The following is a 26701-nucleotide window of genomic DNA, read 5'->3' as shown; positions in this document are numbered from 1 at the left end:
CCCGTGTCTCTACTTTGATTAGAGAATAGCAAGCACTCTTGTCTCCTTTTATATCTAATTCCTCCTCTCACATCTGTCCCTCACATCACATCCCCTTTATTGCTTCCTGTCATTTCCAGTTTCTGTGTCCCCATTTCTGCTAAGAAAAGCAGAAGTGAGGGAAGTGTTAGGGCTTGGGGATTTCTAAAAGCTGTTCCTAAGTCCTCATTGTTGTTATTATATTAAACTATAGTTATGCGAATATAGTACTTGCCAGATCTTTTCTCTGGGAAACACAAAGGAATTTCCCCATTCAGGTCTTACATTTTAACATTTTAGAGGACAGGAATTATTGTATCACACATACACAGTAGGAGAGTTTTATAGTTATGAGAGCTCATGACGCTTAAGAAATCCTCTGGGTTTTTTTTTTTTTTTTCCCTTCACTTTGCATTTTGCCTGTGGGGAAACTTAGACTCTTAATTGCCTCAAGGGCACAAGTTACATTGCTGAGCCTGAACTGTTTGGTTTAAACCTCTGGGCTTATTTTTTGTACTTCAAAAATGGTAGAATATTGGTAACTTCATACGGTTCATAGTACAAAGCGTGTGTGTGTGTGTGTGTGTGTGTGTGTAAAACATATCACGTATAAAGAAGACGTTAAATGGAAATGTATAATGTAAAGACTGACAATAAACTTAACACCCCTGTACCCACCAAGTTAAGAGGCTCCTTATGTGCCCTGTGTGCTCAGGCATGTCTGACTCTTTGTGTCCCCAAGGGCTACCAGGCTTGTCTGTCCATGGGATTCTCCAGGCAAGAATACTGGAGTGGGTTGCCATTTTCTACTCCAGGGGATCTTCCTGACCCAGGGATTGAACCCACATCTCTTCCCTCTCCTCCATTGGCAGGTGGATTCTTTACCACGTGGACACCTCAGAAGCCCATGTGCCCTGACTAATCTTTTCTTTATTCTAAACCTCTCCTTTCCCCTACCCACCCCCAAACCCAGCCAGGTAACACCACCTTGACTATAGTGTAAACAGTTTTCTTGCTTTTCGTTGTTTAGGTTTGAAAACCTGAATAGCAAACTTAACCCCAGCTGTGTGCGGAGAAGGCAACGGCACCCCACTCCAGTACTCTTGCCTGGAAAATCCCATGGATGGAGGAGCCTGGTAGGCTGCAGTCCATGGGGTCGCTAAGAATCGGACACGACTGAGCGACTTCCCTTTCACTTTTCACTTTCATGCATTGGAGAAGGAAATGGCAACCCACTCCAGTGTTCTTGCCTGGAGAATCCCGGGGACGGGGGAGCCTGGTGGGCTTCCATCTGTGGGGTCGCACAGAGTCGGACACGACTGAAGCGACTTAGCAGCAGCAGCAGTGTGAGGAAAGGGCTCTATTGTCACTATTAGATGACAGCTCCCTGAAGATACATTCTTTCAGAATTGTGAAGACAGTGTTATCATGTTTCCAGAATTACCCCTGAAGTTTGTTCTGATTCCTTATCTTTTTTGTATGATCTGCTTTTCTTTTTTTTCCTTCTCCCGAAGCTTTAGAAAATTTTTTTTCTCTGGTATTCTGAAATTTTACAGTAGAACAACTTGGTATGGTCTGTTTGCCATCTATGAAGTTGGATATGCAGTGGACTGTTTCATTCTAGAAATTGACATCTTTCTGTTTGGGGAAGTGTCCTTTGGCTGTTTCTTTGATGACTCCTTCCTCTCTGTTACTCAGATGTGAGACCTCCCAGACTAGTTCTGAATTTCTTATTCTTTGTCTCTTTGCTCCTTTCATGGCAGACTTCCTCAGGGTCTTCTGTGTATTACTTTTATTATTATTATTAAGGACGGCAGTCATATTTTAATTCCCAAGGGCTTTTCTTTATTCTCTTCCTTTAAAAAAAAGTCTGTTTCATGAATACACTATGTTACCTCATAGGATTTTTAAATTTATTTATTTTTGGCTGTGCTGGGTCTTCCTTGCTGTGTTGGCTACTCTCTAGTTGTGCTGCACGGGCTTCTCATTGCAGTGACTTCTCTTGTGGCGGAGCACAGATTCTAGGAACATGAGCCTTCAGTAGTTGCAGCATGTGGGCTCAGCACTTGTGGCTCCCAGGCCCTAGAGGGCAGGCTCAGTAGTTGTGTCATAAGGCTTAGTTGCTCCATGCATGTGGTATCTTCTGAGATCAGGGACTGAGCCCAGGTCTCCTGCATTGGAAGGCAGATTCTTTACCACTGAGTTACCAGAGAAGCCCCTCATAGGATTTTTACAAGAGGTTTTTGCAGGGGGTTTGCCTTCTCCCTTCACAGTCCTTGCTATTTCAATTTTTTTTGTTTGTTTTCTTTGTTTTAGACTCTTCCCTTTCGGAGTTCTCTTCACAGGTTTCTGATAACTCTCTACTGTCTGCTTACGATTAAACATGATCTCAAGAGCTCATTGGAAGCCCTTGAGTATGTATGTAGATAGGGCTTGTTGCGGTTAACTTTACCAGCCAGGTGAACTGGGTGGGTCATTTGTTGGGGAATTCCCAGTAATCAGACTCTTTAGGGTGTTTTCCCTCTTTCACTGGTCAGATTCCCCATAGGAGAGTTTTCAGTCTCTTGACTGCAGGGTAAAGGCCTTCCTGCCAGGGTTCTGAGAGCCAAGTACAGGGGGAGAAAATCCGAGTCTGTCTGCAGTCTGTATTAAATATGCATGCATTCATGCAATCTCTGCTTTCACTGTGGTGACCACACTGTCACATGCGCTTGGTGCTTTAGTCTAGATTTCCTCTCATTTACCACATCCAAGTAATGAATCTTCAGACTTCCTCCCCACCTATCAGAGGTGACATGGATGGGGGCGTGCCTGCATGCTCAGTCACTCAGTCGTGTCCTACTCTCTGTGATCCCATGGCTGTAGCCCACCAGGCTCCTCTGTCTATGGGATTTCCCAGGCAAGAATACTGGAGTCAATTGCCATTTCCTTCTCCAGGGGATTTTCCTGACCCAGGAATTGAAACCACATCCCCTGCATTGCAAGCATATTCTTTAACGCTGAGCCATCAAGGAAACTGGATGCAGGCAGAAGGCACACAAATTTAGGAATCCAATGCTTCTTCAGCAGTGTTGACCTGCTTCTCCTTAGTTAACCTCACACCCCCATTTAGCCTCACGCCTTTGTTTCCAATTCTGGGGTCTTGAGAGCTGGATTGGATCTTAACTGACCCCTCTTCAGATTTGACTGTCGGATCTGCAAGGTAGTTGCCACCTATGTGTCTGCTTGCCAGCTTCCAGATTTTATTGCTATTGCCTCCCCTCTTATTCTTCAGGTTTCTGTGGGTTTGTCATTTTAGAAAGACTCTGTATGATAGTTTTAATAGGAGTTTCAAGTGAGGTTAAGTTTAGATGCACGTGTTCTTTTTGCCACTTGATCCTGAAAGTTTATGTTCTACTGTTAACATGTTGAGAGAGTAACACAAAAATCATCCAAGTCTGTGATAATACCGAAAGAATCTTTCTTTTCTTTCTCTTCTTAAACTTTATTCTCTTTCCTTCCATTTTCCTTTTATTTATTGGGGAGCAGGGGGCATTGGAACAGCCAGGCTTCTGAGGTCTAAATTTACTAATCCAGGCTGTACTGTCTAGTAATAGCTAATATTTATTGAATACTTTTCCATGTGCTTTATATCTACATGCATCTGAATTAATCCTCACAATAACCCAATTTGTATGTCCATTTTGTATGCATGTGCTAAGCTGCTTCAGTTGTGTCCGATTCTGTGCAACCCCAAGGACTGCAGCCCACCAGGCTCCCCTGTCAATGGAATTCTCCATGCACGAATACTGGAGTAGGTAGCCATTCCCTTCTCCAGGGTATCTTCCCAAACCAGCGATTGAACCCAGGTCTTTCGCATTGCAGGCAGATTCTTTACCTTCTGAGCCATCACAGAATGACATCACCGTTTTACGAACAATGAAGCAGAGGCTCAAAGAGGAAATGTATCAGAGGTCACACAGCTGTGTCCTAGAAGAAGTAGAATTTGAACCCTGGCAGCCTGATGCTAAAGCTTGTGCTCTTCATTACTGTTGTTATTACTATTTTATTACTTAATTACTATGCTATTAAATAGTAGATATAAATTGAAAAGTCTTTTTTATGTCTGTTAGATTCATACTATATAAGCCCTTCTACTGCACAGGTAGATAGATGGCTTGGAGCATTAACTGGGCATGTCCAAGGTGTCTTTTTATATACGTAGGTCTTTTATATATTTTGAACTGACTAGGTTTTTCCAGAAAACAAAACCAGTAGCCCTGGTGGTTCAGATGGTAAAGAATTCGCCTGCAATGCAGGAGACCTGGGTTCGATCCCTGCATTAGGAAGATCCCCTGGAGGAGGGCATGGCAACACACTCCAGTATCCTTGCCTGGAGAATCCCCATGGACAGAGGAGCCAGGCGGTGTACAGTTCACAGGGTCACAAAAAGTCGGACATGACTGAGCGACTAAGCACAGCCATAGTGTACAGTTGTCTGTAACTCTCTGCCAAGACAAAAGCTGTGTAAAGCTGTGCAGCCATGGAGAGAAAACAGAAGTTTTCAATCCTCCAGAGCCCTGCTCACCATATTCTCTCTTTTAGTCATTAAATGGTGGCTTATGAGCCTGAAAGTCTTTCCCAGAATGAGCAAATTGTTCCCTGTACATGGACTGGATCTAGAACCCTGGGAGAAGTTTTTGATCAACTTGTAAAAGTGGAAATTAATTCCCTGGTGGTTCAATGGTTAGGACTCTGAGCTTCCAATGCCAGGGGCCTGGGTTCAATCCCTGATTGAGGAACTAAGATTCCACAAGCCATGCAGAGCAGTAAAAAAAAAAAAAGTGGAAATTAATATGTATCAGAATAAGTTAATTTAATTGTCTTGAAACTAGTGTTCAGTCTTCAAAATACTATGCTTTCCTGCCTCACAATGATAAAGGAAAGACAGATATTTTACAGAAAAACTAGAAAGACCAAAGAATGCGTGTAAATGTTTGCAGACAAGTCACACTATGAGTCAGGAGCCAAATCTTCTATCTTCTAGACAGCTCTGACTCTCGGCTGAGTGGGGAAATCCATCCAGACCAATAATTTAATCATTTTCTAAAAGGCTGGATAACTGTGTGGGTGCTAATGGCATCAGAGAAGACATGGCAGGCAGGAAACACATCCCACACTTGGCAGGATGTTCCCAAGGCAGGAAGGGCATTTCTCTTCCTCGGTAGAATTGTTTCATTGACTAAAGACAACATGAGATCACTGAAATCTCCCTAAAATACCAATGACTGACGAAAGCAGGATACAGGACATGGTGAGTCTCATGTAAACCAGTGGGATCATTTATGACATCATAATAAAGTAGTAGTATTTTGTGTATGTAATTTCTCCCAACAGATTCAAAGAGCTTTATATATTTGGTCAATAATCAGAGTTTTAAAGCTGTACTTAAAGCACATGGTCCCAGAGGTGAGAGCAGGACTCCAGCTCAGCGTCAGTCTCTCCTCTCTGAAACTACGCCATCAGGCTTACGAGGTTTCCACTCTTTGAATACCACCCAATGAAAGCTTCTGTCTCCCTCCTTGCCCCAGCTTCTGTTGCTCCTCTAAAACACTTCCTTTTCTTACCTTCTTGCAATACTCTCATCCTCAACAAATGTTAATCTGGATCTTACATGGTATACAACACTTAAACAAGTCCAGCAAAGAAGTATCACTAGGCTCCCCTAGCGGCTCAGTGGTAAAGAATCTTCCTGCCAATGCAGGAGACACAGGTTCAATCCCTGATCCCGGAAGATCCCACAGGCCTTGGAGCAACTAAGCCCATACAACACAACAGCAGAGCCCGTGCTCTAGCACCTCAGAGCTGCGCCTACTGAAACCCACGTGCCTAGAGCCCATGCTTCGCAACACGAGAAGGCACCGCAGAGAGAAGTCCCCACACCACAACTAGAGGGTAGCCCCCACTTGCTGCAACTAGAGAAAAGCCCTTGCAACAACAAAGGCCCAGCACAGCCAAATAAATAAATATATAAAATTATTAGTTTTTTAATTTAAAAGGAAGTATTATTAACATTCTTTAAATAGAAAGTGATATTACTCCCTTCCATTCTGTCTAGCAGGCAGCAATAATTCTCAAATATAGAACTGAGGCTGAAACAGTACCAGTGGGTAGCTGGCAGATGAAAACATGATGAGAAGCCTTGAGCCACAACGGTGGTGCGTTGCCTGCACTCTCCTCCTAGTTGGCATTTCCAGAGCTGCACAGAAAAATGCTGACTATAGCAGTCACTCAAGGACTATTTCTAAAACAGGGATTCTCTTCCAAAAACATAGTTCAGGAGAAAAGTGGTAGGAGCAAAGACAAAGAAGGGATTGAAACTGAATATTAGCTTACCTGCAGATTGTAGGAACATAAACAAGTAGAAAACTCCAGGGTTGTAGTATAACTTCCTGTGTTTCTTCTGCTGTAAACTTGGTGGAGAGCACTGTGCATCAGTTATAAACACTGTGCTTGTAACTGGTCTTCTGAATCTGAGAACACTGCCTTCCATAGAGTTCATCAGTCATTGTGCCCTGAGGTGGTTTTAAAGGATCCAGGGCCTTTCTTTTCCTTTCTTGCTTTCTCTTGTCTGTCTTTGACTTAATCTCGTCATATCCTGAAACCCACCCAGACTCAAATAGGAAACCCCCCACCTTCCATCCTAGATCAAGTACCACATTACCATGAGGTTGTCTTTAGTGAAGCAATAGCATAAAAAGTGGATGTGTTTCCTGGCTTTAGTGTTCCAGACAACCAGTGTGTAACTGTTATGAGAAATCGATATCTTTTCATGTTGGAACAGTATGCAGGCTTTTGTGATTGTTTTAAAAGTTTCTCTTCTTTTTTTTAATGGAATTTTAAGTTTTTCCACCTATAACTAAAAATAGTTTATTTAATGTCAACATTCTGTTTAAAATTAATTTGATTTCCTTTCTCAGCTCAGGTGCTGAACTGCAGGGGTGTGTGTGTGTGTGTGTGTGTGTGTGTGTGTGTGCGTGTGTGTGTGTAGAAGGGCAGGTCAAAGATGAAATCAGTTCACAGCCTCCTTGGTGTGAACACTTTCATGGTTTTATCTGAGAAAAGTGAAGCCTCCAAAAGCTTAGACTCATCAAATACATGAGGCCTTGCTTCTCAAACACCCTTGCCTGGTTGCAGTTTGCACCTATAACAGCATCTGACAATTCCAGGGAGAATAATTTCTACTTTATCAAGCTCCCCTTCTACATCAGATCCGTTAAAGAAAACTATCTTCAAACTTCCTTTGGTGCTTGAAGAGCAACTGACATTCATTTCACACATCTAATAACAGCATTAGAAGCTGTCAGGGAATGACCCTGGGTACAGTGTCCAAGAGTGCTGGGCTCTAACTAGCTGAAGAGAGTTAAGGAAGGCAAGTGAAATCTCCCTCCTGCCACCATGGCATCATCAGGATGTCTCCTCCAGGGTGCAGGCCACATTTTGGTGTTTCTATAGTGCTGTTACTTAGTCTTTCCTTCCTTCTTGAAGTGCTCCTTATAGTCTTTCTGAGACATCACTGTCTCCTGGTTTTCTTTCTATCTCTCAAGCCATTCCTCAGCTTCCATTAATGGCTTTTCTTATAGCTCTGTATCTTTTAAAGAATAGGATTCCTCAGTTTTCTTCCTCTGCTCCTTTTGGGTTTGTTAAAGGAGTACATCAAGGCTGTATATTGTCACCCTGCTTATTTAACTTATATGCAGAGTACATCATGAGAAACCCTGGGCTGGAAGAAGCACAGGCTGGAATCAAGATTGTTGGGAGAAATATCAATAATCTCAGATATGCAGATGACACCACCCTTATGGCAGAAAATGAAGAAGAACTAAAGAACCTCTTGGTGAAAGTGAAAGAGAAGAGTGAAAAAGTTGGCTTAAAGCTCAACATTCAGAAAACGAAGATCATGGCATCCGGTCCCATCACTTCATGGCAAATAGATGGGGAAACAGTGGCTGACTTTATTTTTTGGGGCTCCAAAATCACTGCAGATGGTGATTGCAGCCATGAAATTAAAAGACACTTGTTCCTTGGAAGGAAAGTTTTGACCAACCTAGACAGCATATTAAAAAGCAGAGACGTTACTTTGTTGACAAAGGGCCATCTAGTCAAGGCTATGGTTTTTCCAGTAGTCATGTATGGATGTGAGAGTTGGACTATAAAGAAAGCAGAGCACCGAAGAATTGATGCTTTTGAACTGTGGTGTTGGAGAAGACTCTTGAGAGTCATTTGGACTGCAAGGAGATCCAACCAGTCCATTCTGAAGGAGATCAGTCCTGGGTGTTCATTGGAAGGACTGATGTTGAAGCTGAAACTCCAATACTTTGGCCACCTGATGTGAAGAGCAGACTCATTTGAAAAGATCCTTATGCTAGGAAAGATTGAGGGCAGGAGGAGAAGGGGACAACAGAGAATGAGATGGTTGGATGGCATCACTGACTCAATGGACATGAGTTTGGGTAAACTCCGAGAGTTGGTGATGGACAGGGAGGCCTGGCATGCTGAGGTTCATGGGGTCGCAGAGTCAGACACGACTGAGTGACTGAACTGAACTGGAGACCTCTTCCACTTGCTGATGGCTCCTGCCAATGTGTGTTTCCTGATGACTTCAAATCTGTTATTTCATCCCAAAGCCCTCTCCTGGATAGGGTCTCCTGACTGGCTGCCCACTGGCTTATTTACCCCCTGGTACATATCATGAGCTCCTCCTCTCACAGACCCTGGCTTGCTACCATCATCTATCCAGTTGTCCAACTCTTCTCTGGTTTGTTTCTCTCCTTGTTTCCCACATTCAGTCAGTGACTAAGTCTGCTCAGTTCTGCTTTACTCCAGAAGGCTCTCTTCTCTCCATCCTTACCACCAGCATCTCAGTTCCACCCTCATCGTCTGTTACCTGAAATACTGCAGAAGCTCCCTTACTTGATCGCCCTATTCTAGTCCAGCCTCCTTGCAATCCACAGGGTTGATCTCTTTAAACTGGTAGTCATGTCATGCTCCTATTTAAATGCTTTGTTGTTCTCCACTGCTCTCAGCTGGTAAGATTCCTTCTCACGGTTTACAAGGACCTTCATGGTCTGACCCCTGTAGTCATTCCCAGCCTTCTTTCTGGGACTCCCTGTGTCATCCTCCCACACTTGATAGCTTGCAGTTCCCTGAATTCAGTGCTTTAATAAAGAGCCCTCACCTTCAACCAACATGCTGCTGCTTTAAAAAAAGAAAAAAAAAAAAAAAAAAAAACTACATGCTGCTTCTTGTCCTTGGAAACTCCCGTTCCTTGCCTGAATAATTCATCTGAAAACTCAGCTCAGTCATCGCTTCCTTAGTGGTGACTTCCCTGACCACCATCCCCACCCCCAGTCTGATTTAGATGCCCGTCCTTTAACCTCTGTCTTAGCACTTTTTACATCACATTACAGTCATTTGACGGCAAACTCCCGGAGCTGGGAATAATGTGTCTTCATATTGGTATTCACATCCCCAGTACCCTCTGCCTAATGACTGACAGAGAAGGTTGTCATTCATTTTTAATGAATAAACTACCCTTTTCACTTTATCAGGGGCACAATTTTAAATATACACATGCACGTGCACACTCATACATACCCGGAAACCCTTGAATCTGATCAAGTCTCTAGATCCAGCTGCCAATTTATAGGAAACAAGGAAGACTAGAGAATATGTTACATGATACCACAAGGATGCTGTTGGCAAAGTCTAAATGTGGGAACTTCGTCAGAATAGCAGCCACATTTCTTTAATGGTAGTCAGACTGTCACAGTGTATGGAGTTTTTTAAATCTTGATTTTTTTTAAAACTAAAAAGCAATATAACCTAGAGAAATATAAATGCTGATTGTATATTTGATATAAAGGAATTGTTAATATTTTTAGATGGATAATGGTGTTATGCTTATTTTTTAAGAGTCCTTATACTTACAAATACATTGACATATTCACAGTTGATGTGATGTCTAGGATTTGTTTCAGAATAATCCAAAGCAGAAGTTGGTAGAAATATAGATGAAATTGGATTGGCCATGAGCTGATAATTATTGAAGCTGGGTGATGGGCACATTATGCTATTCTGCTTACTTTTGTTTATATTTAAAATTTTTGGTAATAAAACTTTTATTGTAGTAAAATGTACATAACATACAATGTATCATTTTAACCATTTTCAAGTGTACCATTCAGTGGCATTAAGCAGTTTACATTGTTGGGCAACCATCCCCATCACCAGAACATCACCTGAAACTCTGTACCGTTAAACAGTATCTCCTTATTCACCTCTCTTCTGGACCCTGGCAAACACCATTCTGTTTTCTGTCTCTGAATTTGACTCCTCTAGGTAACTCATATAAATGAAATCATATAATATTTGTCCTTTTGTGTCTGACTTATCTTCAAGGTTCATCCAAGACCAAACTAGGCCTTCATAGGAAGGATCAAGAAGTGTGTGACAAATATCCATGTGTACCGAATGGTCGATATCATAGAGGAGGCAGTTCTCCCCTTGAGACTCTGAACAGGGATTCGGTTTAAATGAGAGAGCTGTGGAAGAGTTTCCTTGAGCTCAGGGCAGTTCTGACAAGAGAAGCTGAGATCCACTCTGGGAAGTTCTCAACTTGGAGAATCCAGAGATGGTGAGGACAGTTCTGGACCTGCCCAAGGGGTCTGGAGTCTGAACGACACAGCAGAGCAAAATACATAGTACAGCTGATTCTGGAGAATATCTCAAACTCCAAATTGCTTCCAGAACTCCAGGTACTTGGCACCTCAAGGTTAAGCTGAGATCCGTTCTCACCATGCTCCCTCCCACATTGCTCTTTACGATGTCTAAAGGATAATTCTCCAACAACCAGAAGAGTAAACACAGATTGCAGCTTAATATTTGGCTTGGCTTCTGTTCTAATTTGGTTTGTCTCTAGTAGGAATAGATAAGGTTTTGTTTTTTTTTTAATTCATAAGTGACATTACTCATACATGACTGACTTTTGATGTAAACCTGAAAAGTAGTTCCTGAGCTTAAGGTAAAAATACAATTGGCCGAGCCACATGTGTTGGAAATAAGTGGGCAGGGATGCTCAGGAAGTAGAAAAGCTGCCTGAGAGGTGGGAGAGGGTCATGAGAGCAAGAGCTATTCTGAGTAACCCTAAATAGCAAGTGTAACTTCCTTTCCCTAGTCTTTTAACTTTTTACCTCCCCCTCTGCAGTCTCTGGAACTTCCTGGGTTTTATGGACTGTAGATCTTCAGAACTCTAAAACCTTTAGGATCTGACATCTTCAGACATTATAGAAGTCCTATGCTAGCTTCCCAAGCAAGATAGCTATGATCAATATTCCTCATTATAGGATAAGTCCAGGAAGGAAAGTTTTAGAAACAACCCAAATATCCATGGACATGAATAGATAAAATGTTGTATATAGATACAATGGAATATTATTCAGCCTTAAAAATGAATAAAATTCTGAATTGTGCCCTGTCTTTTCATTGATGTATTAAAATCCTTTATATTTTATGTTGTTATTAATATGTTAGGTGTTAATGTCTGCCATTTTTTTTTTTTCTATCACCGTTATTTCTTATTTCTGTTTTATTTTTCCTGCCTTCCTGTGGGTTGCTTGAACTTTTCTTAGAATTCCATTTTTATGTGTCTATAGTTGGCTTTTTTTAAAAAAAAATCATAGTGTTTTTGAATATATATGTTTGTATAGCATTTTTAATGGTTGCTGAAAGCATCACATATGTACACACACACGCACACACATGTAACATCAGTCTGCTGGTGTTGTCACTTTAACAGGTTTTCTCTCTTGCTAGACTGCATCTTTTCTAGTCCTTTGGCTAGAGAGAACCGGCCTTTGTTGGTCTTTTTTTGTCTGTATCCATGGCATTTCCAGGTTGCTGGCTTCTTGATCTCCAAGTATAGGATATTTGAGGCGAAAAGGAAATCCCAAGGTCCCTAGCCAGTCTGCCTTTTTATCTCTACAAAGTCTTGCATTTGTTTTATATATAAAACATCTGAGGGTTTTAGTTGTACATAGTGGAAGAAATAGGGCAAAGTACATCCACTCTGTCTTCCCAGAAGTGGAAATTTCTCCCAGTTTTATTTTTGATCTAACATAGAATTAAGGTCACTTTTCTTTTTCTTTACTATTCTAAGTATATCTATGACTCTGGGCCAGCCCATTGGATCCAGTCTTGGAATTTACCTCACAGGAAGTAGGCTCATAGCTAGATTGTTATAGAGTTTCAGGCAAATGCCTCTATTCCATCCCGTACACTCATCTCTCTTTCCTGTGTCTTTATTCTCCCTTGTTTGCATTATTACCAGAGAGCTGCTGCTAGCAGAGACCTTTCGGCCACACGATGGTGCCCCAGAGTTGTTCAAGCTAACCTAAGCCCTTTCTGTTCTTCTTTGGGCCCCTGTCTTTAACTTAATATTAGTAAATTCAAGGCTATTTATTTAAACCGAGGTATAGATATGAGTGACTAAGCACACACACACACAGATGTGAAGATGCAATTGTGTTTTTCTTTAAGCCATGTCTTCTCATGTATATGGAATCAGTATCAAAAATTGGTTTTGTTTGATTTTTTTTTTTTTGGTATTGAGAGTAACTTTATGGGAATTCATACAGGAATTTTTAGAAAGCAGTTGTCATTCCTTTTAATGAATTCAGTTGCCATTTTGTATCTGGGCTCATTGAAAATAATCTGTAATCTCAGGATAGCTTTAAGAAAGGAAATTTATAAGTGCATTTTGAAAGAGATTCACTCTCAATGTTTTGAGGTGTTTGAATCCCTGAACTAAACTTCCATAGTGAAGACGTTTGATTACCAACCCAGCTTTTAAAATAGTACCTTATAAGATTATATAAAAATGCTTAGGATAAATAGACTGGCAAATAGAGTTAGATATTTGGGTAGTGAGGTTATAAGTGATTTGCTCTTTCACTTTTCTTCTTGCCTATATTTTTCAAGTTTTCAGTAATAGAGGTAGGCATTTTCTATTTTAAAATAGAGGTAGGCATTTTCTTCAGCTAATCAGAAACTGTCTATTAACCATTCAGTATATGTGGAACCAGCATATACATCTTTCCAGGCTTGAGAGTTGGATAAGAAAATTATTAGGCACTCCCTCACTGAAGTCGGGGGCATATCTTTCAAAACTTCGTAAGCCATGATACCTACTATGTGCCTTATACATGGAGAGTTCTGGGAAATAACTGTTGAGTGAACAGAGACGCCATTACTCATAACTTTTTCTGGTTGTAAAGCTTTGGGTCAGAGTCCTCACAGTGGTATTGGTACACTTCTCTGCTCACATTCAGTGGCCAACTTGTGTTCATTCCGTCCATTCATTCTAGAACTAAGAATTAGAGATCATATAACTAACTACTGTTTCCTAAAATAATAAGATTAGTAATGGAGTAGAATGGGTAGAATGGGCCAAAAATACATATAAATCCAAAGCATTAAACAATACTTAAAAGTTCAGCTCTTGCTAATTCATTATTAGACTAACTGAGAGAATCCATGTGTATTAGACTAACAGGTACTCAAGCAGTATTTGACAACTGACCAAATACATGAATGAAAAATTATTGAGTGAAGAATTTTAACTAATATTCTGAAAGTCTACATGGGAATAAATTTATGAGTTAGGGAAAGCTGGGCTAAAATAAATGCCTTTCTAACCAAGACCCAAGAAAATTAAGGATTTCTTCAATGACTTTCAACTTGTGATTTTCATAGGCCCTGGAGTTTTTATAAATTATAGAACTTTTATATTTCTGATACACTGTTATATAACTTAAGTTAAAATATTTTATTAGCTTTTACATATTATACTTAGTAATATTCATTTATAGCTTAGTTTAATAGGTTGTACATGCAGGTAGTCTATAGACTTTTACTTATGAAAGATTGAATGTAAATAAGCTCACCAAAGTGTAGGATTTACTAAAAATCCCACTTCAAACTTTTAAGAGGAATCCATGTGCACACAAGACATGTGGGAAGTGGAAAGAATATGGGGTAAATTCACTGATGATGATGACAGACCTTTTGGAGGAAAGAGGGATTTCATTGAAAAGTAGCAGTCTTAGCAGAATCATGATGTGGAAAAGTTGACTGAAAATTCAGTATCTTCATGTATACATATGGCTGAATCCCTTCATTGTTCTCCTGAAACTATCACAACATTGTTAATCAGCTATATCCCAATACAAAGTTAAAAGTTAAAAAACTAAGTAAAAAAAAAAAAAAGAAATATCTATTCCAGCCATTTACAACCTTTTAATAAAAGCGTTAGTCTCTCAGTCCTGTCTGACTCTTTGTAACCCCAAGGACTATAGCCTGCTAGGCTCCTAACTGTTGCCATTCCCTTCTCCAGGGGATCTTCCTGACCCAGGGATTGAACTGAGGTCTCCTGCATTGTAGGCAGTTTCTTTACCATCTGAGCCATCCTTTATTTAAATAAAAATCTATGCAGAATACCAATATATAAATGACAAAAACTGAGCTGTTTGGATTGAAACAGGGTTGGGAGTGTATAGGAACCAAACCCCATCCTTCTTAGCTCCCCTGCTTCTCTCTCAGTGGGCCCTATGGAACACATTTTTAAAATAGCTCATCTTGTCTATGCTTAGAAACCTCCCCAGGTATCCCATGTAGCCTGGCCAGTGGGCAGGTGTTAGATAATCATTTGTAACATGGCAGCATTTTCCTCTGGCTTATTTACAAAGATGGGCAATTACCTCTTACCAGAAAAGACTGTTTAGGAATGTTTTCTCACCTCTTACCAAAAAAGACTGTTGGACCCATTGAGATTACCATCTAGGAGAATCACTCCCCTTACTTGAGATTCTTCCCTGACTTTCTTGGGGACTGACTTTGTGTTTTTCAGCTCTTGAATGTGGTCTCTCACCTCGCCAAGCAGAATCTTCAAGTGCTGGTCCTGGGCCGGAAGCATATGTTAACGCAGAATTCCCGGTGGAGAAGAGTTGAGATGGAAAAGATGCAAAAGCAAGCCAGCTTTTTTTTTGCTGACAACATGTAGGTATTGAAGTTATTAAGTGAATTACACTAGGCTCCAGTCATCTGCTTGTTATCTGTTTTTCTATTTTTAAAGTGCATGTGTGTGTGAGTATACTCAGCTTCATTCCAAAAAAAAAAAAGATTTATAAAAATATAGTTTTTATAGCAGGATAAACTTAAATAGATGAGAAATCAGTTTAAAGGAGAAATAAAGTGAAAGTGAAAGTGAAGTCGCTCAGTCGTGTCTAACTCTTTGCAACCCCATGGACTGTAGCCTATCAGGCTCCTCTGTCCATGGAATTTTCCAGGCAAGAGTGCTGGAGTGGGTTGCCATTTCCTTCTCCAGGGGATCTTCCCGACCCAGGAATTGAACCCGGGTCTCCTGCATTGCAGGCAGATGCTTTACCATCTGAGCCACCAGGGAAGCCAAAAAGGAGAAATAAGTTAAAACCCAAATGAGATTAGTACACAGAATGCATGCCATAAATTCCTGAACAGATCATTTAACAAATATTTAGCAAATACGAGCACCATCTGTGTTCTCGGAGAAACACCAGTGAACAAAACCAAGTCCCTGTTGTCTTGGAATGTAACAGTAGACAGGTAAACAGATAAACAGGCAATGATCAAAGCTGTGAAGGGAGTAGGGAGCTGGAAGAGGACTAGGTCCAATATCGAGGCGGGTGAATGGAGAGATCATCAGGAAAGGCCTTGGGGAGGGCGCAGATCTGAAGAGAACAAGTGAGTCGTTTGAGAAACGAGGAGACGTAGTGGGAAGAAACTACCAGGCAGAAGGAACAGCAAGTTTTCAAAAGGCCCTGAACAACAACAAAAGAGGGCCTTCCCAGTGGTCTAGTGGCTAAGACTCCGCAGTGCAGGGAGGCCAAGTTTGATCCCTTGTCAGGGAACTAGATCCTGCATGCTGCAACTAAGAGTTCACGTGCTACAACTAAGACCCCCCGCAGATGGGGAGGGGGGAAAAGAGGGCTGTCAGTCAGGAATGAGGGGAGCTGGCAGGCCAGTGTGGATGGTCAGTTCTGAGGTCACAGAGAAGGCAGGGACTGCATTACAGGACCTCGTGGGCTCTGGATTTTATTCTAAATATAAAGGGAATGTTGCTATGAGCTACAGCTTCCCAGGAAACCAAAGGAAGATGGAAAACATGATCAGCAAGGAAATACACAGTGTCCATACAGTATGCAGAAAGTAGCTAGTCAGGAGGAGCACAGATCTACAACACCGTGTATTAACTGTTAGCACGCATTTAGGTTCTCATACTGTTTATGCTGACAAAGGTTTATTTACAACTTAGCATGGATCATGAGCAAACCTCAGTCCTGAGTCTAGGTTTTGTCGGGTTGAATGTGATAACTTCAAGATTTGTCAGTATTATCCAAACCGTTCATTCTTAAAAAAGATCAAATGGAGGAATTCTCTGGCAGTACAGTGGTTAGGACGGCAATCTCACTGCTGTAGCCCAGGTTCAATCCCTGGTCAAGGAACTAAGGATCCCACAGGCCAAACACTGCAGCCAAAAAAAAAAAATGTCAAATGTCACTCAATGCATAAAGCTGGAAGCTAACCCCTCCTTCCGATCCCAAACCAAATCTCATTTTTCTATAGCTAAGTTCTTTTATTTATTCATGGAGTGGGTACTTTCATCTTTCCAAGACTATAAGATAGTAGTAATGCCCTTCATTCAGTCACATTAGGCAGCATTGGCTAAACCTGAGGATCGCAGGCTTGAGAATCAATCTACCCTGGTTCAGATCATGGCCCTATCACTTCCTGTCTGGGAAGTGTTTCCCTTCTCTGTGTCTTCTTTTCTTCATAGGTAACCCTCATGAGGATTCAGTGAGAAAATACTTGCAAATAATACATGCGAAACTCTTGGCACAGCACCAAGTACATGGAAAGCATCTATATTTGTTGCTGTCACCATCATCATTATTTTTCATAGGTGGAAGAACTAAGTAACAGTAGTGTTATAACCAAGAAGCCTGTTGGAAATTGGTCTCATGCTTGGTTTGGAGCCTGTATATATTGTATATGCTGAAATTCCAAACCCAGTGGTAAAGATTGATTCAGCCACCTTCTATGGCTTTGGATTTGAGTATTTAAATTTTTAACATTAACTCTGTTTGTCACTAATGTGCCAAAGAAGCGTGTTCAAACCTAAACTGGGAGAATAGTACAGTGAATGCCCCCATGACTATCACTCAGCTCCCGTAACTACTGTCATTTGTTAATGTTGTTCCATATAACCCCCACATTTTTTTCTTTTTCCTGAAGATTATTTTAAAGACAGATTCCAGTTATTTTATCATTTCACTTGAAATTAAAATACTTTAGTATAAGGTATCCCTTTACAGGATACCTTATACTAGGGATTTACAACTTAGCATGGATTATGAGCTAACCTCAGTCCTGAGTCTAGGTTTTGTTGGGTTGAATGTGATAACTTCAAGATTTTTCAATATTGTCCAAACTGTTTGTTCTTAAAAAGGTCAAATGGAAGAATTCTCTGGCAGTATAGTGGTTAGGACAGCAGTCTCACTGCTGTGGCCCAGGTTCAATCTCTGGTCGAGGAACTGTATAAGGCATCTTGTAAAGGATCCACTTTGGGTCATTTGGATCAAGGTATATGGCTTAATCACATGTTGCCATCTGAATCTCCTGAGTCAAGGTAACTACTGCTGTTTTTACAGCACATGTATTCAAGCACTCACTACTGATGTTGAGGGCTCATTGGAGACTTTGAGCTCCTGGCTCTTCTCTGGAGGTACCTTTGGGTGCTGATCAGGATGGCTACCCAGAAGCTACTTGGAGATACCAGTTTCAGCTTTGAGGTTAGCCCCTTACTTTTGCAAGAAAGTGACCTCCTGCCCTGTTAGTATTATGAATGTTTCTTGAATTCAAGTGAAGAAAGGGGTAGGGGAAAGATGTGCTCTGAAGTGGATGAGGCAGATGAGGAAAACTCCATGGCGACACAGAGAACCAGCTTTTAAGTATGAAGGGAGAATTACCGTTAGAATTCTCCGTTCTAGTGGTAGAGTCCAGTTGAACTGCTAAGAACCCTAAGCATTAGCATTCCTTTCCCTGTAGCTGTCCGTGTTCTCGATCATGTTGTCTCCCAGCTAAAGACTTGCAGGGGGTTCATAAGGATCCTTGACTAATCATATCAGTTAAGAGCAAAGAATACTTCTGAGGAAAGTAGAGAAAGAAGTAATTAGCATGGTGAAGAATGCTGTTCTCTGCCTCTTTGGACATGTGTTTGATTGTGTCCATTCTTATGTCCGGCTCAGCTCTGAGGATGATCCGTTCCTTCTGTATGCCACACTGCACTCGGGAAACCACTGCAAGTTTATCACAAAAGACCTGATGCGAGACCACAAGGCCTGTCTGCCCGATGCCAAGACCCAGCGCCTGTTCTTTAAGTGGCAACAGGGACATCAGCTGGCAATTGTTAGTAAGCATCCAGGGACAAAAATAACCTTTCAGGTATGTTATCCATCCTCTCCATAACATCAGCAGAGCCAACTATATAGTAAGAATGTGACAGTCAAAGAATGGTGCAACTAGTTCCCGATGTTTTGTTTTTCTTAGCTTTAGTTTGGTATTTCCGAGAAGGCAGTGGACCCCCACTCCAGTACTCTTGCCTGGAAAATCCCATGGAGCCTGGTAGGCTGCAGTCCATGGGGTCACGAAGAGTCAGACACGACTGAGCGATTTCACTTTCACTTTTCACTTTCATGCATTGGAGAAGGAAATGGCAACCCATTCCAGTGTTCTTGCCTGGAGAATCCCAGGGACAGGGGAGCCTGGTGGGCTGCTGTCTATGGGGTCGCACAGAGTCGGACACTATTGAAGCGACTTAGCAGCAGCAGCAGCAGTTTGGTATTTGGAATTAGCCAGATCCTAATCTGCCAGAGCAATGTTTTCCTAGGCCAACCCCACGTTAACTGATGTATTGAAAACCCCTGAAGTGTCATCAGTTATGACTTCGGTTATGTTATCAGTTACAAATCCCTATATGTGTTTTTTATTTTCCTATTTATTTGCCATAGTTCAAAATTCTGTATGTCTTATGACTCATCATACTTCTGTTTCTGCTGAATAACTCTTTTTTCCTGTTTAATCCACTTTTATGGCACAGTCTCAATTGAGTTCTTTTTTGATTCTAGTTGAAATACATGTAAGTACAAGGATGTCTCATGTAAAAGCAGAGAGAAAATCTAAAGGCAATTTACTATAGAAAAATACACTCAGTTCAGTTCAGTTCAGTCGCTCAGTCGTGTCTGACTTTGCGACCCCATGAATCGCAGCACGCCAGGCCTCCCTGTCCATCACCATCTCCCGGAGTTTACTCAGACTCCCGTCCATCAAGTCGGTGATGCCATCCAGCCATCTCATCCTCTGTCGTCCCCTTCTCCTCCTGCCCCCAATCCCTCCCAGCATCAGAGTCTTTTCCAATGAGTCAACTCTTCGCATGAGGTGCCAAAGTACTGGAGCTTCAGCTTTAGCATCATTCCTTCCAAAGAAATCCCAGGGCTGATCTCCTTCAGAATGGACTGGTTGGATCTCCTTGCAGTCCAAGGGACTCTCAAGAGTCTTCTCCAACACCACAGTTCAAAAGCATCAATTCTTCAGCGCTCAGCTTTCTTCACAGTCCAACTCTCACATCCATACATGACTACTGGAAAAACCATAGCCTTGACTAGACGGACCTTAGTCGGCAAAGTAATGTCTCTGCTTTTGAATAGTCTATCTAGGTTGCTCATAACTTTTCTTCCTAGGAGTAAGCATCTTTTAATTTCATGGCTGCAGTCACCAATACACTAGCCAATGGTAAATACAGTCCAGGGCTCAACAAACAGACAAAAACAGCATTTGTAGGAAATATGGTATCAAATGATACCACAAATGCAATCAGCAAAATCAACTGCGGGATACAGTATGGGACCTGGTTTCCTCAATAACAAAAAACTGCAAGAAAAATAGAGTTGTAAAGAGAAGCTCTAGATTGTAAGAGACTTGAGAGTTTAGCCAGTCACAATGTAACAACCTTATTTCAATTCCTATTCAGACAAACTGTAAAATATAATTGCACACATATAATAATTGGAAAAATGTAAACAGTAGAAATTTGATGATGTTAAGGAGTTGTTAATTCTTAAGTATAATAATAATATTCCTTTTATATTTACAAAATCAGTTCTTTCAGAGATACATACTGAATTATAGAAAAAGTGATATAATATCTGAGATTTATTTCAAAATAATCTGAGGGGTTTTGGATGAATGATGAAGTAAGATTAGCCATGAATTTTGATGATTTTTGAGGCCAGGTAATGGGTATATATGAGTTCATTGTGCTGTTTCTTTATTTTTGTATATTTGAAAGTTTTCTCTGTTGCATACAAAATCATTAAAGACAAAAAAGGAATATACTTTTTTTTTTCTTACAGAGATCCTTAACCTTAAATATGAAACCTCCCCAAAAAGGAACTCCTAACAATAGGGTTCATCTTTTTTTAAATTGAAGTATAGTTAATTTATAATATGTCAACTTAAAGTATGCAGCAGTAATACAATGGTAGATATATATATGTGGTGGGGGGGAGTGTTTGTATATGTGTATGTATATATATATTCTTTTTCACATTCTTTTCCATTATAGCTTATTATACTGATCATCTTTCTCTGTGCTATACAGTAGGTTCTTGTTGTTTACCTATTTTTTTTAAGTGAGGATGTCTTTTTTCTTCTTCTTCTTTCTTTATTTTTGGCTACACTGGGTCCTCATTGCTGCACACAGGTTTTTTCCTTAATTGTGGAGAGTGGGGGCTACTCTTGTTGTGGAGCACAGACTCTAGGTGCACAGGCTTCACTAGTTGGGGCACAGGGGCTCATTAGTTTGGCTCTTGGGCCCTAGAGCGTGCAGGCTTCGGTAGTTGCAGCTCAAGGGCCCTAGAGCACGGCTCAGCAGTTGTTGTGCATGGGCTTAGTTGTTCCTTGGCATGTGGAATCTTCCCAGATGAGGGATCAAACCCATGTCCCCTGTCCTGGCAAGCAGATTCTTGATCTACTGCATCACCAAGGAAATCTTCTCTTTTATATGTAGTAATGTGTATCTGTTAATCCTAACTCCTATTTTATCCTCCAACCCCCACTGTTCCTAGTTCCAGAATTAATCTTCACAGAGCTAGCTCCTCTTTGAAAATCCATTGTTTACGTAAGACAAATAATACATCTCTGAAGCAAACTAAGAAACCATCAGAAAAGAAAGGGAAATGGCCAGATATTCCTTTAGTGTTGTTCTCAATGTGTGGTTCCCTTTTTAATTCAACAGCATATTCTCAGCTATGACACCGTGGTGCAAACAACTGGAGACTCGTGGCACATACCTTATGATGACAACCTGGTGGAAAGATATTCCTACGAAGTGCCAACCAAATGGCTTTGCCTTCACCGGAAGATGTAAAGACTCTTACCCCATGCTAAACTTGTGTCTGGGTGTCCTCCTGGTTGGCATGAGAGCTCTTAAATTGATGCTTGTTTAGAGCATTGCTTCTGTTTGATTCAGTTTTTCCTGTTTGGTCCAGTTGGTTTGTATATCAATAAGTTGACTTTTTAATTAAATGAGATATAATATCTTTTCATAACCGGTTAGATTTTTCTGCCTAACATTTGTTAGGATTGGGGGCAGGAGGAGAAGGGGACAACAGGATGAGATGTCTGGATGGCATCACTAACTCGACGGACATGAATCTGAGTGAACTCCTGGAGTTGGTGATGGACAGGGAGGCCTGGCATGCTGCAATTCATGGGGTCGCAAAGAGTCGGACATGACTGAGCGACTGAACTGACTGAAGGCTTATCTGAAGTTGGGGAACTCAATACAAAGTGATGCCTGCATTGGTGTGTGCTAAGTCACTTCAGTAATGTCTGACTCTTTGTGACCCTGTGGACTGTAGCCCACCAGGCTCCTGTGTCCATGGGATTCTCCAGGCAAGAATACTGGAGTGGGTTGCCATGCTCTCCTCCAGGGGATCTTCCCAACCGAGAGATTAGACCTGAGTCTCCTCCAGCTCCTGAATTGCAGGCAGATTATTTACTTCTGAGCCACCAGGGAAGACAGAGTGATGCCTACCTTTCTCTTATTGGGCCAGCCATTCCACTTACATGGGCAACAGGGTCTTCTGGTATCCTTTTTGCTGCCCTTCCAGGTCCATCAATAGCAGAACCAGTCCATCTGCTCTTGGGCTCCAGATTATTTGTAAACCCCTTCTCCATTTCTGGTATCGTCTCATCCTCTACAGGTTATCTCCTACCCACACTGAATCACTTATGAAGCTCTGATGAACTGGCTCAGATGTCAGAGGCTTATTGGCAACTTTTACTTAGTATCCAATGATTTGGGTTGGAGGAAAGGGGGCACTTCCTTCTTTTTAGACCATGATCATTTTCCTTCATCCTATAATGCCTTTTCAGGATTGATTCATCATTTTGTGAATTCCATTGGGCTTCCCTGATAGTTCAGTTAGTAAAGAATCCACCTGCAATGCAGGAGACCCCAGTTCAATTCCTGGGTTGGGACGATCCACTGGAGAAGGGATAGGCTACTCATTCCAGTATTCTTGGGCTTGCCCTGTGGCTCAGCTGGTAAAGAATACACCTGCAATGTGGAAGACCTGCGTTCGATTCCTGTGTTGGGAAGATCCCCTGGAGAAGGGAAAGGCTACCCACTCCATTATTCTGGCCTGGATACCGGGGTCCAGCCCTGGTGGATCCAGGGAATTCAAAGGTGAGGACGGTGTCAGCGTCTTTGGAAAAATACATATGTAATTACAGATATATAGAGAGATTAGAAACGGATAGTGTAGTAGCAGATAGTGTAGTGGAGAAAAGGAGGCTGAATCCAGATGGGAATTCAGCCAGAGAAACGGGAGCAAGAAAGAAGCGACATAGGGGAATCAGCCTTTCCGGAAACTGATCCGATTTCTTTATTTGGGGGTTTGCTTGTATACCTTTTGTTACACATAGGGATGAATACAGAGTCACGCAGGGGTCAGCAGTCCTGACCTTTATCAAAATCAGGTGCTTCACATAAATGTATAACAAAAAAAGGTCTTATCATCTTCTGGCCATGAGTGAGACCTGCTGACATTCTATGATCCTTTCTTTCTGATAACCAAAAACCTTATTTCTTCCAAGGGTGTTTTTTCTTAAACCAGGCACCACCCTCCAGATAAAGTTGCATTCCTATAGGGTGAGGGTGTAGTGAGTTACAATCAAGAAAGGAATTTATTTAACCCAAGATTAACATGATTAATCTTAAAGGTTAATGCTTATTTCTCCTATATGCTTAAAGATTAATACTTATTTCTCCTATATGTTAGTTATATTCATTATAAGGGCAGGGAACATGAAAATTTAGCAGCAAACATCAGCCCATCAAATGAAAATCCTTTCATCAATGCTCTCCTTAAGATCTATTTAGTCTTAAGGTAGTGATAAAGTTACATTTTTATATAACAAAGACACAGTGATTTATAACAAAGCACAGTGATCTATTACAAAAGAGAAAATCCATTAACTCAAAAAGTCTAGTATTGCTAACATCAAAAACTACTATATTTCCTTTTCTATATTCCAAATACATTGATTAATATATTCCCAGGTGCCTAAGGATATGGAGGCCTGGAGGCAATCATTGACTCAATGATAAGAAAAAGCCCTATGCTAATTAAGACTCTCAAAATACTCCAAAACTCTCTGTGCTGTTTATAGTTAAGAGGTAGTAAACAATCATGTGGCAGGAGTATGGATAATCCTGTCACACAAGCTAGTCTGTCAGCAGAGAGGTTTGACCTAAGACATCCTTGTCCCACCCAGAGCAGGGAATTAGCAGCAATTATTGACACAACAAATGAAAAACCCTTCACCAATATAATTCCTAACCAACCCACTATACTGATAATTTCTAACTCCCCAAAAGAATTTGCCTTTAGTAAGTCTAAAACATCTCGTGCCTCTCAGATTGGGAGGCTGTAAACAATCACATGTGGCCAGATGAACCTATACAGGCGGGCTAGATAACCTTCAGAGGAGTCCGTAAGCTGAAACACTCTTGTCACACCCAAGAATTTTTATTGCCTTCGAGCTGCACGTTTACTCCTTCTCCGAGAGAAATGGTTATGGGGGAGAACATAAAACAGACTCTGGTTTTGGGGTAGATGCTCGGGAACAGGGGGTTTCCTGAGGCTTGATCACGCCTTTGCGTATGCCAAGCCTCCTTCCTCATGACCTTTGCCATGGGCAGAGTCCCTCACTGGCCCCCAACATCTGGAGAATTACATGGACTGTATAGTCCATGGAGTCCCAAAGAGTTGGACACGACTGAGCAACTTTCACTTTCATTAATTCCATCACTTGGGATGAGGGTTTTCTAAATCATATAGATTTGTTTCATTTCATCAAGTTTGGCTTATTTTATCAGTGAGTAAATTTTCATAATTGCATTTGTTTTACTTGCTTGCTCGACAGTGTATTTTTTCCTTTTTTGGCAATGTATTTCTTGATTTTAACTGAAAAAAATTCATGTCTGCAACACTATAATAGATTTTTCCTTATACATACTATATGATTTCATATTCAAGAATAGGCAAAACCAATCTATGCTAGAAAAAATCAGAATAGTAGTTGCCTGAGGATAAGGGCACAAGAGAACTTACTTTGTGGGGGTGATGTAAGGTTCTGGGTGGTGCAAACATAGTGTATGTAAGGTTAGTCAAAATTCATCACACTAAACACTTAAAATTGATGCATTTACACCACGTAACTGAAAAAAGTATATTAGCATTAAAAAGTTATTTACGTGAAATGAACAGCGACCTAATTTACATAAGACCACGTACACAGATACATACCATATATATAGGGTATATATTATGCACAGGGAAACAATCCAGGAAAAACAGAAGCAGGGATGTTTGATCTCTTTACCCATTATTGGATTCAACACTGCCACCCCCAGAGGAAGGAGCTCTCCAGACAAGGGTCTGATAAATTGAGGGCATTGAAAGATGTTGAGAGTCAAAACACTCTCAAATCCAACCTTTTTTCCTAAATTTCATGAACTATATACTTAGAACACTGGGCTTTCGGTGAGCTAAACTGTTTTTTAAAGGAACTATCCTAGTTTAAAGAAAATTAGGGGGAAATGCAATGCCTGTCTAAAAGCTTAATGCAGATTCCTCACAAGTTGCTCCTAGGGATGGGGTAGGATGCAGAAAGAATGTGGGACTTTGGAGCAGGAGTGAACCTTGAAGAAGGTAAGGCCAAACAGTTGCATTTTATAGAGGAGAAAGATGCCATGGCTCCCCTGGATCCCACAGCTAGTTAGTGGAGACATTTCAGCCATAATCCAGCTCTTCTGATTCTTAGCCAAATAGTCTTTCTTGTACTGTACACTGTGATTTAGGCTAGAGTAGTTCGTAAAAACTCAGCCTGAATGGTAGAGGATCCGGTGTATAGATTTAGAAACTTTGTTAGCTACAAAAGAGAAAGTAGGAAACAAGAGAAAGGGAACGGGGAGGACAACCTCTTAAAGGGCCCACGTTTTCATAGCGGCTCATCAGGGTAGAAAACTGTGGTAGCGAAATTATATTATTTTTGAACTCTTTGATGCCATTCCAAAACAAAACCCCTAATCTCTGCTGGAGGTAAATTGAGGTGCATCTGTCATTTGTCTAGAAGGAGGGGAATTTTAGGCTGCTCAGAGTCAATTGCACTGACAAGGAACCCTGGGGTGTGCAGATTTTTCTCTGAATGAAGACAGCTGGTACCCAGCGCTTGGGCTACCTTTGTATTCTGATCAGCTGAGTGAAACAAAAGCTACCTGTCTAATTGAAAGTCCCAGACACTGTGGGAAGAAGGAATTCTTTAAAACCTGCGCCCTGGATTGAGAGTATCTTTAGAGTCAGCCAGCCGTGAACAACGAAGGCTTTGAAACTCTGCCACTGAAAAGTATTTCTAAAGTGCTTAGTACTTCCCCCTGGCATGCCCCTGAGTTTATATTCTCTTTTCCTCCTGCTGTTCTCAGACCCAATAAAGAGAACATCTGAAAGGAGAAGCCTGAGTTCATTCCCTTAGGGTTTCCACTGGGACTGTCTCACCTCAGATGCCTTGTTCTTCACATTAAATGAATTTTTCTCTTCAAGTTTGTACTTAAATATAATTACTGCTTCCCTGGTCCTCTAGCAAGTTTCTTGCTTTTTAAAAAAACTGTCAAGATATTATAAGATGCATATGTGTTCATATTATTAATAGATTTCTTTTTCCCTGATAACTTCATTCTAAAGGAGGCATAGAAAGGAAGGATATGTTCGGTCAGTTCAGTTCAGTTCAGTCGCTCAGGCGTGTCCGATTCTTTGCGACCCCATGAATCGCAGCACGCCAGGCCTCCCTGTCCATCACCAACTCCCAGAGTTCACTCAGACTCACATCCATCAAGTTAGTGATGCCATCCAGCCATCTCATCCTCTGTCGTCCCTTTCTCCTCCTGCCCCCAATCCCTCCCAGCATCAGTCTTTTCCAATGAGTC

General features: G+C 41.2%; 1 protein-coding gene across 4 annotated transcripts in view; it reads left to right on the top strand.

Annotated features, from left to right (window-relative positions):
* Window positions 1–21758, top strand: part of LOC120875086 (protein only RNase P catalytic subunit) — a 135352-nt gene extending 113594 nt beyond the window's left edge. For 3 of the 4 annotated variants that reach the window (XM_040256758.1, XM_040256757.1, XM_040256759.1), the window contains 3 exons: window positions 14963–15111; window positions 18399–18594; window positions 21446–21758. In XM_040256758.1, the coding sequence (XP_040112692.1) occupies window positions 14963–15111; window positions 18399–18594; window positions 21446–21577 (477 nt within the window). In that variant the 3' untranslated portion in view covers window positions 21578–21758. The remainder of the gene's footprint in view (window positions 1–14962; window positions 15112–18398; window positions 18595–21445) is intronic. The other variant, XM_040256760.1, reaches the window with a different exon arrangement.
* Window positions 21759–26701: the final 4943 nt, after the last annotated feature.

The sequence above is a fragment of the Oryx dammah genome, unplaced genomic scaffold (assembly GCF_014754425.2).
Source record: "Oryx dammah isolate SB20612 unplaced genomic scaffold, SCBI_Odam_1.1 HiC_scaffold_16, whole genome shotgun sequence".
Lineage (NCBI taxonomy): Eukaryota > Metazoa > Chordata > Mammalia > Artiodactyla > Bovidae > Oryx > Oryx dammah.
This window is presented reverse-complemented; position numbering and strand designations above follow the sequence as displayed.